General features: G+C 32.1%; 1 protein-coding gene across 1 annotated transcript; it reads left to right on the plus strand.

Moving 5' to 3' along the window:
- The first annotated feature begins 7,035 nt into the window (after window positions 1-7,035).
- LOC145130132 (uncharacterized) lies at window positions 7,036-8,043 on the plus strand. Its single transcript, XM_079064979.1, has one exon. The coding sequence runs from the start codon at window positions 7,036-7,038 to the stop codon at window positions 8,041-8,043; it is 1,008 nt and encodes a 335-aa protein (XP_078921105.1).
- The last annotated feature ends 6,373 nt before the right edge of the window (window positions 8,044-14,416 follow it).

Below are 14,416 nucleotides of genomic sequence, written 5' to 3' on the forward strand. Positions count from 1 at the left end.
AGATAACTGATTATATCTATAAAATAAACATATGGTATTAAAAACTTACCATATCAAATCCTTTTAAACTTCTTCTATCTTTTTTTTTTGGAAAGGGAACTTCCCTAACGAGGGTTTCCGGGCCAGCTTTCGCGCACCGACTAATCCCCCGCTGCAAACATGAGGCTTTGCTTCATGCCCTGGAGTCACTGCAGACGAACCTCCATGGCCACAAAGGCTGAGTCACTGCAGGCGAACTTCTTCTATCTTCAGATACACCCAAACACTGAAGCACATTCTCTTTGAAATTTTTATACTCTTCTTCACTTTTAGTTCCTTTTATGTGCATATTTGCAGGATTCTAATTATACAAAAAAAAATATCAAAATACAATCAATTAAAAAAAATTAGAATTTACCAAAACACAAGTCTTGAAGAAGAAACATGATGGAGTATCTTTATTTCTAGCTCTCTCATCATAGTTCAACACGTCAACAAAACAATCAATTGTTCCATAAAATAGATGTTCATGTGGATATAAGCTCTCAAACATATGACGTTCTCCACGTTGACCCGAAATGCTAAGAAATAAGTTATCCCTACAAAATTAAAATAAAAATATTAATATATGTTAAATTAATAATTACCTATAATAACAATAAATAAATAAAAATACACATTACATTGGATCTTCAACTAAACTGAATAACCACTTAGATATTATGTTCTCTTCCTTTGTCAAAGTAGTATCAATAGGAACCGCACGAATCACATAAGGAGACCTCCTTACTGGAGGTAACATTTGATCTCTTTTTGACCTTGATTTTGATGGCAATTGATTTTTATCTGTTTTACTCAAACAATTTGGAACATGCAAATTTTTACCCATTAAATTAACTGGAGAATCAAAAATCCCTTTAGATATTGATTTATCTTGCATTTTAAGACCTGAACTTAAACAAGGCTTTTTAGGTACCTATAACTCAGACTCTATTCCTAAATCAAAGGCTGGTATATCTTCATTCAAAAACCTTTTTCCCATTTCATTTCCTACAATACAAAAAATAAAAATAGTTTTAGTATTTTATGTTCTTTTGCAGTATCATGAAGGAGTCATCCTCAAAACTAATTTGCCTTTTTAATGAGTCGGAACTTGAAAGATTTTCAACATCACTCTGATGTAATTTAGTAAAAACTGAAACAATCTCTTGTAATTTCAATCTATACAATTGAAATTTTTTATGACTTCCATGCTTTTGCAATGCCATTTCCACTTTCTTATTCAAATCATAAACAGCCCACCGAATATCTGACTCAAAATCCTGAAAATATATAAAAAAAATAAATAAATAAAAAAAACATTAATGAAAAATTTAAGAAAATATACAAATAAAAAAATCAATCTTACTAATATCGATCCACTTTCAAAATCTTCATTAGAATTTGCAACAACTCCATTACCGAAACCCCCATTTTCCAATTCCTTGATTTCTCTAAACTTAAGTAGATCTGATGTCCAGAAATTAATTACAAGAAATCTTCTGGCAAATGGAATTTGATTACATTGAATCCTGTCAACATATAGCAACTACAAAAAAGAACTTTAGTTACAAACTGAAATGTTATGAATATTATTTCTTCTATATACAAATCAAAAAATTTAAAAGAATATACTGTTAGAAATTCACATGGTCCATTAAAAAACATTTTAATTTCATTTCTGCTCCATACCAATTTCTCTTCCTTCAAACAATTCAAAACATATGCACACCAATCTATTTTATCCAACTTAGATGACTGAGACAAGTAAGGAAGAACTTTGAAATTACAAGCTCCTTGTTTGTTACATGATCCTAAACATGTACACACCAGAATTATGAAATTCACAATGAAAACCATATCTGCTTCACTTCGCTCTATTATCTTCATCACCAAATCAGATGGAGCTATTAAAGAAAATGGCGTCTTAAATTGGTCTTTCCAGATTTCAAACCAATCCTCATTGCCTCGAACACCTAAACAACTTATCTGCTCATATCCCAAAGGCAAACCTAAAACCCTATTCACATCTTCTCTTGTTACCGAAATATTTCCACCTTCAATCTTAATAACCATCTCCTCATGATCAAATGAATCCACAACAAAATAACATAATTTTGTTGGAATACTTTGAGTCTTCATATCAAGCAATGATCCAAAACCTATTCTTCTTACACAATCTTTTTGAATATCATTTATAGATTTCACAGCCCCATAAATAGAATTAACAGAAACACGAGCTTACAAACCTTTCACATTACCAGCTTTACCATCTTTTTTTTTTCTTTTTTATCAGATTTTACTACAAACTTATTAAAACTTCTTATACTCGCATCTTCATAATCTGAATCACTAGAAAAAGATTTAGAACCTACAAAAAATATCCAAAAATAACATAAATAATTATATTAAAACTGCAGGCAAAATTTCAATCTGTTTCTATTATATGTTAAATACGTTAGTTTCTTTAACTTTAATTCATATTCCATGAATAAAAAACAAACATAAATAGGGTGTAAACAAATAATACATTACAAAAATCTTACCGTATGGTCTTTTTTTCTTATGCTTAAAAGAATTACTGGAATGAATGTGAATTGAATTCTTCACATCTGAAAGAAAACAAATCAAAAAATAAATTAATTAATTAATTATTTAAATGAAAAACAACAATGCAAAATACACATACCTTCATTCATTTTTTTGCTTTTGCAAAGTTCACCATCAATTCTATATTTCTTAAGCTTCAAATAATCACTAGACTGAATCTCAATTGCATTATTCACATCTGATACAAAAAATCGATTGTATTATCTACTGAATAAATGACAACTCACAAAACAACTACCTTCAGTGATTTTTTTCCTGTTGCTAAGTACATCAACAATTGGAATAACGTCATCTTCCAATTCTTCAGGATCTTTCTTAATCTTCAATGATTTACTGGAATATATCTCAATTGGATTCTTCAAATCTGGATCAAAATAAAATAAATTACATTATTCGATAAAACTAATAATGCAAGGTCTCAATGTTTGTATTATGCTGAATATGGATAAACATGTGAACCTCCATCGAATTTATCTTTTTGTATGAAAACTTCAACTGCACAATCTTCATCATCTTCAATTTCTATCGGATTATCAGCACAGTTCAAATTCATATTCATGTTTCGATCTACTTCCTTTCGCAATATATTCTTTTTTTTCCTAAGCGAATTAAACCTTTTTCTATTTGAACGAGCATCCAATATGGCTTTAAACGCAAACATCAAATTAAAAAAAAACTGCAATCGATCTGAATCTTAGTTGAGTCAACCGAAGGTATATACATGAATAACTAATTTGTTCCATTACGTATGGTAAGAAGTTACCAACTAAATTCAAATTTCAAATTGTATTCCCCACGTTAACTGATGCATACATTCAAATAATATATATTTACAATTATACCCTTTATATATTAGAAAATAATATTAATTACAATTTACATGTGTCAAATTCTGAATGGTTCTCGCATTTTCGCATAATATATATATTTTCGCATGAACCTACATTTATATATATATATATATATATATATATATATATATATATATATATATATATATATATATATATATATATATATATAGGAGTAGGATCAAATAAGAACACCAAAAAGGTTGAGAACGCGAGAACAAAGTATATTCATTTGCGATTCCATGTATTCATTTGTAGAGAAATGATAAATTTTTACGCCTTTAATTTCAATTGAAGAGAAAAAGCATATTCACGTTGATTGTGCGTAAAAATTTATCGTTTCTCCACAAATGAATATATGGAATCACAAATGAATATAATTGTTCTCGCGTTCTCAACCTTTTAGGTGTTCTCATTTGATTATATATATATATATATATATATATATATATATATATATATATATATATATACTAGGTTATAACCCGTGGAATCGATGGTTCCAAGTAAAAAAATATTAATACTTTATTTGCATAATCATTAATCATAGATTTGAAAACATATATTTTATTTACAAAATTAGATGTTTTGCTAGTAATGGAAAAATGAATAATTTCTTTCTAAAAATGAATTTCTTTATCAATTAGTTTCTTTTCCGCATACATAATATTTTGTTTTATTTGATTACTTATTTTGAAAACATTTCTTACTCCAGTAAACATCAAAACATAATATATATTTTTATTAGAATACTAAAATATAAGTAATATATCTGACACATTATTTTAACCATATAATCATCATTAAGCCTTTATTTGTCAATTTTCACGTTTGTATACTCAGTGCATGTTAGAGACTTTCACAAGAAATATAAGGCAATAACCAAACGGTTTTTAACCCAACGGTAAGTGGTGACCTCTTTCTTTGAAGTTGGAGGTTTAAGTCATTTCATCGACATAAGTGAAATTAGGTGTTAGCTTAGGAGTATAGTAGATTTGTTGGTTCAAAAAATATAAAGCAATATATATATATATATATATATATATATATATATATATATATATATATATATATATATATATATATATATATATATATATATATACATACTTAAAAAGTTAAGTATAATTATTAAAATACATATTAATGTAAAGTTTTCATTTTAAACTTCTTCAAATTTTACAAAGTAACAACCAATTTGATGTTATTGTATAAAAATATTCTCCCGTTAACCCACCAAAATATAATGTAGTTAACATTTCGATGTGTACCTTTTTATTCAATTTTTGTTATGTTGTGTTTCGTTAACATATTTGATATAATTTAAGTAAACCGTAAACATGCAAGTTAACATTATAACATATGAGAAGATAAGGATAAATAATTAATGTAAAATCAAAATTTTAAAAAAAATAACCATTTGGTTTATTTGTGTTCTACAACCTCACTTTTGAAGGTCTTCAGCCATATTTTGCATTGTTTTTTTTTTTAATTTCAAAACGTCTATCAATCAGAACTTATATATTCCAATTTAACAAACATAAACAAATATTTTTCCTTTCATTAATCAATTCCAACATTAAAATTAAACAAAAATAAATATATATATAGTTGTCTTTGTTCAGTTTCTGAACTACAAATAAACAAAATAGACAAGATGTAAAAATAAACAAACATCTTATTCTTTTATAACATGAATACAAAAAAAAAATATCAAAAAAGATATAGCTCCCTCCAACTCTCTTCTTTCACATTTTGCATTTCTTCCATAAGTTTTTCTTAAAACATATGATTTAAAAAAAAAATCATAACCTTCAATTTCCAACAATCAAGACCAATGTCCTTCCTAAAAAAAAGAATGAGATACATAAGCTAAACAATGGACAAAATAATTATTCAAAGTAAGGAGAAAAAAGAATCAGATCCAAGCATAACCAAGAAGCAAGATGGTTGGAATCATCATTCATAAGCAATGTATGTGCCAAAGTAATTTACATTGTCCAACTACCAGAATGGTTTCCTACTTTCTTTCCTTGTATCGCTTTTGTTAAAACCACAACCATTTAAAATCTCATGTGCACGTTTTTATACATGTCCATGGATTCCAAACATTTATAGACACGAAGTCCTTTGTTTTTTTTTTTTTACCATGGTATCTTGAAGGTAATCAGCCAATGATTCTTGCACACACAAAATATATCATGAATTACATTTTAAGACTAATTTCATATAGTCTAGTCAACATTAGTGATATTGCACTTATTGTATCAATTAGTAACAAATTGGTCAAAGATATACCACAGTTTACAAACATATATTAACCGTAATAATTACTGTTAAAAGTATGTATTTATGAGCAAGATTAACATTGAAGAAGAGTTTTTGTATTGGGTTGAAATTGTAAATATGAAGAAAGGTAATAAAGAGAGTTTAGGAGATTTTAGTATTGGGTGTATTGTGTATTGTTTTAATAAGTGCAGGTACTGGGGCTCGTTTATCTGAAAGTAGGAAAGCACGCGGATCCTTGATACTGGGTTTGGGTCGGTTATATCTCGGGTTTGGTTTATGGGTTGAACCGGAAGTATAAATGCATCTCAGCTGTGTTAGAGTGGATCAGATCAATGTTCAGCTTACACACACTCACTATAGTCTCTATGATCTTTTGTCTTCGTCTTCTTCAGATTAGGGTTTTGATCGAGTCTAGAGTTCTTTGTTCTAGTTAGTTTTTGTTCAACAAAACTCTGTAATTGTTCTTGTGTTATTCTGTTTGAGTGTGAGTGTTATGTAGTGAGTTTTAAGTTGTAAGTTCTTGAAAACCAACTGGATCTTGTTTTTGTTAATAAAAGATTTGTTGATGTTGTGATTAGATCTGTTGATTGTGTTTTTATCATGGTATCAGAGCGGGTTTATTCCTGCGTCGTTTCTTTTTTGATTTCTCGTTTTTGAGTTAGGGTTTTCAGATCCGTTTTTTGGTTCTTGAGTTTTCTTGGTAGTTTTGTGTTCTCCGTTCGATCGATTGTTTCGATTCTTTTTCTTAAGGTAGCTTTCACGTTCGTCATAAAAAACGAAGGTGTAAACTCACTCAGACATCGTCAATATTAAGAGTAAACGATCGCTTGACTGTAAACGTTTAGATTTAACTCCTCGTTGTCTAACGGCCAACGTCAAGTGACGGTCAACATTAAGATTGCAAACGGTGCAATCTGAGGTGTTTGGTGGTTTCTGGCATTTGAATGCTTGTCTGCATCAGTGTTAGACTCTATTTTGTATAGATCTAACGGTAAACTACATTGCGGCTTGCAGAGCGTTTTTTGAGGATTTCTGTAAGTTTTCGCACGCTTGCCTTCTGTTGTTTGTTCAGGTTGTTTTCTTGGGTGCTTCTGTGTTATTGTATTGTTCTCTTGTTGTGTTGTGACTCTTACAGTTTATTGATATCGAGATTGTGGTCTTGTGGTTATACTAGCTTGTCTGCTTCTTGAAAGGAGGTCAGAATCTGGTTTAGTATAATTACTTTTTAAGAGAACGCAGGTTTGATATTGTGTAAACTGTATCAGTCATGGTTGGGGAAGCTCCTTCTGCTTCTGGTTCTAAAAGTCCAGAACATTATGATTTTGATGATCCATTATTTTTACATCCATCTGATAATGGTGTTGTCTCTGTTATTAGTTTCAAATTGACTGGTACTGAGAATTTTAGAATATGGAAAATTTCAATGACTAGGGCTTTGAAAGGTAGAAATAAGTTAGGATTTGTTGATAAAACTTTTCCTAAACCTAGTGAGGATGAAACTAAAATTCATAAGTGGGAACGTATTAATGTTGTTGTGAGTTCTTGGATTCTTGGTTCTATTTCTGAGTCTTTATATGCTAATCATGTCTGTAGTGATAATGCATCTGATATTTGGTCTGAGTTGAGTGAAACTTACTCTAAGGCTGATGGTTCTGTTGTTTTTAATGTGCATCAAAAGATAAATTCTCTTACTCAGAGTGGGTTGTCTGTCTCTGAGTATTACAGTAAGCTTGATGCTTTGTGGAAAGAATTTGATGGGTTAGTTAACCTGTTTGAATGTACTTGTGAGGCTTCAACTGATTTTGTTAATCATTCAAAATTAATGAAGCTTATGCAGTTCTTGTCTGGTTTAGATGATACATTCAGTCAAGTTAAAAGCCATATTTTGTTAATGGAACCTCTTCCTAATGTGAAAACTGCTTTTTCTATTATTTCTCGTGAAGAAGCACATCAAAAGGGAGGTTCTGTTTCTCAAACTTCCACTAAGTCTCAAGCTACTGCTTTTGTTGGTATATTTAATGATAAAAAACGGAATAAGTCACGTGGAAACTCTAATCTTCAATGTAAAAATTGTGGTCTTAAGGGACATAATATTGAAAGGTGTTATAAGCTCATTGGTTTTCCTAAAGATTTTAAATTCAAAAATGAGTCTCAGAATTCTAATAAAACAATCTCTTCTAATAATTCATTTTCTTCTGATGTTAATGGCTCTTTTGATTTGGATGTTAAATCTAACAATTCGTCTGAAAAGTTTTTTCTCACAAGTGAGCAATAAAACAAGTTTCTCAGTCTCATTAATGAGAAACCTTCAACAAGTGAAGTGTCTGCGAATATGGCAGGTATTTGTTGTAACTCTTTTGTGTCTACTAATAATAAGTGGATTGTTGATTCTGGTGCAAACCATCATATGACCAAAACTGATTTTAAGCTAAATAACATTGTTGATGTTTCAAAACTTGATCTTAGAGTGGATCATCCTAATGGATCTTCTGCTAGGATTAATAAAATTGGAAATATGAGACTGTCTAATTCAGTTGTTTTGTCTGATGTTTTTGTTATTCCTGAATTTAATGTGAACTTACTTTCTGTTCATAAACTTTGTAAGGATAATAAGTGTCAGCTTGTTTTTGATGAATTTAAATGTGCTGTTCAGGATTCACAGTCCAAGGTGACTGTGGGGACTGGTAATGAATCAGGAGGGTTGTATTATCTTGAGGATTCTTACTCTTCAGGTAATATGGCTTCTTTAAGTAGGATTGATTGTTATGTTTCTAAAGTAACTTGGCATAATAGGTTGGGTCATCCTGCTATCCAGTCTTTAAATTCTCTTAAACATGTTTTGTCTTTTGGAACTGACTCTCTTCCTCCTTGTGATGTTTGTCACAAGGCTAAGCAGTCTAGAAATTCTTTTCAATTGAGTGAACATAAGAGTACTTCTTTAGGTGATTTAGTGCATATAGATGTTTGGGGTCCCTATAGGGTTGCTACCACATATGGTTTTAAATACTTTCTAACTATTGTGGATGATTTCACCAGAGGTGTTTGGGTATATTTGTTAAGGTCCAAAACTGAAGTTTTTTATTGGTTTTCTGTGTTTTATAATTTTTTGAAAAATCACTTTAATTCTAGTCTTAAAGTTGTTAGATCCGATAATGGTACTGAGTTTGTTAACTCTCAGTTTAAAGATTTTTTTGATAAAAATGGTATTTCACATCAAACCACTTGTACTTATACTCCACAACAAAATGGTGTTGTGGAAAGAAAGCATAGACATCTCTTAAATGTTGCCAGATCTCTTTTGTTTCAATCTGGTTTGCCTCTTAAATTTTGGGGTGAATCAATTTTAACTGCTGTGTTTTTGATAAATAGACTTCCTACTTCAGTCTTAAAAGGGAAGTCTCCTTTTGAAATGATTTACAAGTGTTTACCTAGATTTGAGAATTTGAGAGTGTTTGGTTGTTTATGTTTCTCTGTTAAACAGAATGTATCAGATAAGTTTGTTGAAAGATCTGAAAAATGTGTTTTTGTTGGTTATTCTAATGAAAAGAAAGGTTATAAGTTGTATAATCTTGATAGTTCTTCTGTTTTCTTTTCCAGGGATGTAGTGTTTTATGAGGATGTGTTTCCATTTAAAATGAAGAAGGATTTGATTAATGAAAATTTGTTTTCATTTTTTAATGACTCTGTTGTTAATGACCCTGTACCATCCAGTCCCTATGATGAAATTCTTCAATCATCCTATATGGATGAAGTTCCTAAGTCTGAAACTCCTGAGATTAGCCACCAGACTGATGACACTGGTGCAGCTGTTTCTTCTGATGTTGCTATTGATAGTAGCCAGGATGGCTTGGCACAAGCATCTCAGTCTCAGGAGGCTGATCCAGGTGTTTCTGATTTTTCTGAGGGAAATAGTTTGGAAAGACTTGAACCATCTGGTAGTAGTTCTGTTAGAAGGTCCTATAGAGAGTCTAGAATGCCTCTTAGATTTAGTGACTATATTGTTGAAGGTAAATATAAATATGGTATTGAGAAAACTATAAACTATGCAAAGTTAAGTCCTGAAAATTTTTGTTTTGTTTCAAATTTAAATAAAACTATTCAACCTAGGAATTTTTTTTGAGGCTTCCACTGATTCAAATTGGATAACTGCAATGAATGAGGAAATGGAAGCTTTATATAGAAATAAAACTTGGGAAATTACTGATTTACCCTCTGATCGTAAACCCATTGGGTGTAAGTGGGTGTATAAAATTAAATACAAGGCTAATGGTGAGGTAGAAAGGTATAAAGCTAGACTTGTAGCTAAAGGATATAGTCAAAAGGAAGGTATAGACTATGAGGAGACTTTCTCTCCTGTGGCAAAGATGGTTACTGTTAGGGTTGTTGTTTCTTTAGCTGTCAAGTTTTCTTGGAAATTGTTTCAACTTGATGTTAATAATGTCTTTCTTTATGGAAATCTTGATGAGGATGTCTATATGACTCTTCCTCAAGGGTATCATACTCCTGGTGATACTCGTGTTTGTAAATTGTTAAAATCATTATATGGCTTGAAGCAGGCTCCTAGGAAGTGGAATGAAAAACTTTGTTCTTCTTTATTTGAGTTTGGTTTTGTTCAAAGTGATATCGCAATAATTATACATATATTTCGAGCGATATTTATGTATTTTTAGCTATATTTTGGTATGATTTAAGATAAAAGGTACTTATAAAGTTTGAAATTCCATTTTACAGCTAAAAATCATTTCTGAAGAAAAAGGAGAAGAAAATGTGCAAAAATCCGCAAAAAGAAGTGAAAGAAATTACACGAAGAAAAACGAGATCAAAAAGTCAAAGAATTCAAAAAATAGCCGCGTTGGAAAGACGAGAAAACAAAATAAAAATATAAAAAAAGAATTTAAATTAATTAATGAGGTTTAATTAAAATAAATTATTGGGAATTAATTATTTAATTTCTAAATAATTTATATTAATTAAATTAATTTAATTTAATTTAAATTGGAAAAAGAAAAAAATAATAATAATAATAATAAATATATATATATATATATATAAAAAATGATATCAGAGCCATGTTTATATTGCATGAATAACCTTATTTAATTCGCGTGTAATACGAGTAATTCTACTTACCAGAACAGAGTTTGGAATTGGTACGTTGGTTTTGGTTGCTGGATTTCAGAAAAGTTATATTTATAATATACACCGAAATGATCCTGCCTCCCGGCTGCCTGCCTCCCGGCTGCCTCTCTCTGTCTGTTCTCTATTTGATAGTCAAAGTATTACACAAAAATTAAATAAATAATTTATGCAATATAATCAATTCAATTTAAGATAGAATTTCCCTAATATATGACCCGAAGTTCAAATTTCACTGTCGTTCCACCTTTAGAAGAAAAAGGGAAAGAGGATATACCCCTCCAACTCACTGAAAACAATTAAGTGAGGGGTAGAGTCTGGCTCATGACTCATTCAAAAAGAAGCGCTTGCGGGAGGCAACCCGATGTTTGTTTTGATTTTTGAATTTGGTGTGTTTATTTTCAGTATGTTTGGTGTGAATTTTCTTTTTAGTTTGTGTTTTTGTTTTCAATAAAAGTGCTTTTTAATGGTTTTATTTTTCTGTGAAAGTTACTTTTCAGTTTAGAAACAGGTGATGGTCAGAATGGTGCCACTGTAATCTTCAATTTCTTTCTGCTCTGATACCAGTTGTTAGGATCGACACACGAGAATCACACGAACATACAACACTCAACACACGCTAAACTCAAGAACAACAAGATTTATAGTGGTTCGGTCTGATCTCCGACCTACGTCCACTCTCGGTAACTAGGAGTTTATATTTCTTGGTGCTAATCTGCACTCACTCTGTGTTTTTTCTACATTTTATTTACAATACAAATGAGACTCATATATATAGTCTGAAATGATAATAGAATAAGAAAAGCAGCCCATGAAACATGCATACGGGAAAACTGGATCATCTCTCCTTTTCCACTTTTGACTTGCTTTTCAACCATGATTTCTGCCACTAATATTTGAGTGGCTTCACCTACTCAACAATCTCCCACTTGAAGCCACGGAACAATCTTCACATGTGCTTCAACTGTGCATTTGTATTTCTGTAAAACACTTTTGATCTTGATTCCATCCTAGTTACCCGACCTTCTCTTCAATTATCCTGAAGGCCAGTTGAAGCTATGCAAAGCTTCAACTTCTCTAAGGTGACAACCTTAGTCAACATATCAGCTGGGTTTTCAGTTCCTTTGATCTTATTCAACTTCAGAGTGCCATCATTAATTCTTTCTCTGATGAAGTGATATCTCAGCTGTATGTGCTTTGTCTTCGAATGGAAGACGGGATTCTTTGCAAGATGAATTGCACTTTGATTGTCACAAAATAATGCACAATCATCTTGTTCTTTGCCAAGTTCGTTGAGAAAATTCTTCAACCATATAAGCTCTTTGCTTGCTTCAGCAACTGCCATATACTCTGCTTCTGTGGTTGAAAGGGCAACACTTTTCTGTAGTTTGGACATCCAACTTACTGCAGTGCCGCCCACTGTAAAGACATACCATGTGGTGCTTTTGTATGAATCTTTACAACCACCAAGATCTGCATCTGCATAACCATTCAGAACTACGTCTTTTCCCTTAAAATTTAATGCCGTCTTTGAAGTCCCTTTCAAGTATCTCAACAACCATTTAACTGCTTCCCAATGTTCTCTTCCCGGATTGGACATGAATCTACTAACAACTCCCACTGCATGAGCTATATCTGGTCTCGTGCATACCATTGCATACATGAGGCTACCAACTGCGGATGCATAAGGAACTTTAGCCATTTCTTTCTTGTCTTCATCTGATCTGGGTGACTGAGCTTTAGAAAGCTTAAAGTGACTTCCCAAAGGTGTGCTTCTGATCTTGGCATCTTTAAGGCTGAATTTCTCTAATACTTTCTCAAGGTACTTTTCTTGAGATAGTGTTAAAGAACCATCTTTGTTTCTGAATATACTCATCCCGAGTATTTGCTTTGCAGCTCCCAAGTCTTTCATTTCGAACTCTTCAGACATCTGTTTCTTCAACTTCTTGATCTCTGACATGTCTGAACCGGCAATCAATATATCATCTACATAGAGTAGTAGAATGATATAAGAACCCTTAAACTTCTTGATGTAACAACAATGATCATTGTCACATCTCTTGTAACCAACTTTTCTCATGAAGTTATCGAACTTCAAATACCATTGTCTGGGTGCTTGTTTCAGACCATACAAACTCTTCTTCAATTTACACACCAAGTTTCCTTTGCCTTTATCCTGAAAACCCTCTGGTTGTGTCATGTAAATGTCTTCATCTAGGTCACCGTGTAGAAAAGCTGTCTTGACATCTAGTTGCTCTAGATGCAAACTTTCTGCTGCTACAATACTGAGAACAAGTCTGATAGTGGTCATCTTCACTACTGGAGAGAATATTTCATTGAAATCAATTCCTTCTTTCTGTTGAAAGCCCTTGACTACTAATCTTGCTTTGTACCGTTTGGTACCATCATGTTCATCCTTGACCCTGAAAACCCATTTATTCTGAAGAGCCTTCTTCCCAACTGGAAGCTTTGTTAAGTGCCATGTGTTGTTCTTCTCAAGCGACTTCATTTCATCTTTCATTGCTAGCTCCCACTGCAATGAATCTTTCAACCCTATAGCTTCAGAGTAACACCGGGGTTCACCGTTTTCTGTCAAAAGAATGTAGTTGACAGATGGTGAGTATTTGTTTGGTGGTCTTGTGACTCTGGAAGATCTTCTTAGTTGAACTTGAGGTGTGACTGGGGACTCTGGAGTTGGAGGACTGGTTTCTTCATCTTCAGAATCATTACTGGAATTATCCCCTGAGCTCCCACTGTCAGTTGAATCATCCCCAGATTCAGGGATTTCGACTGGAGCTTCTTTCTTCTTTTCAACACCTTCAAACTCAACATACTCCTTCTGATCTTCTGGACTTTTGTTGTTTCTGTCTTTGTATAACTCGGCTTCGTTAAAGGTGACATTCTTGCTTCGGATTATCTTTCTGCTCTCACTATCCCAAAGCCTGTAACCCATTTCATCCGACCCATAACCAATGAATGTACACTTCTTGGTCTTTGAATCAAGTTTATCCCTGTCACCATCTTTTAACAAACTGTAAGCAGTACAACCAAAGACTTTCAGGTGTTTGAGACTTACTTCCTTCCCTTGCCACATTTCTTCTGGTAATTTAAAATCCAAGGGAACACACGGTGAACGGTTGATCAAGTAGGCTGCAGTATTAACTGCATCAGCCCAAAATGTCTTAGGTAAACCAGAATTCAACCTCATGCTTCTAGCCCTTTCATTCAGAGTTCTATTCATTCTTTCAGCTACACCATTCTGCTGAGGGGTTCCTGGGACCGTCTTGATCATCTTTATCCCTTGTTTGGCACAATAGTCAACAAACTCCTTGCTTATGTATTCACCACCATTATCCGACTTCAGGCATTTTACCTTCAAATCAGTTTCATTTTCAACAGCAGATTTCCATATCTTAAAAGTATCAAATACATCAGATTTATTTTTAAGAAAATAGACCCATACCTTGCGTGTTGAATCATCGATAAAGGTTACATAGTAGTTTTTGCCTCCT

The sequence above is a fragment of the Lactuca virosa genome, chromosome 8 (genome assembly GCF_052849685.1).
Source record: "Lactuca virosa cultivar CGN04683 chromosome 8, Lactuca_virosa_CGN04683_v6, whole genome shotgun sequence".
NCBI lineage: Eukaryota > Viridiplantae > Streptophyta > Magnoliopsida > Asterales > Asteraceae > Lactuca > Lactuca virosa.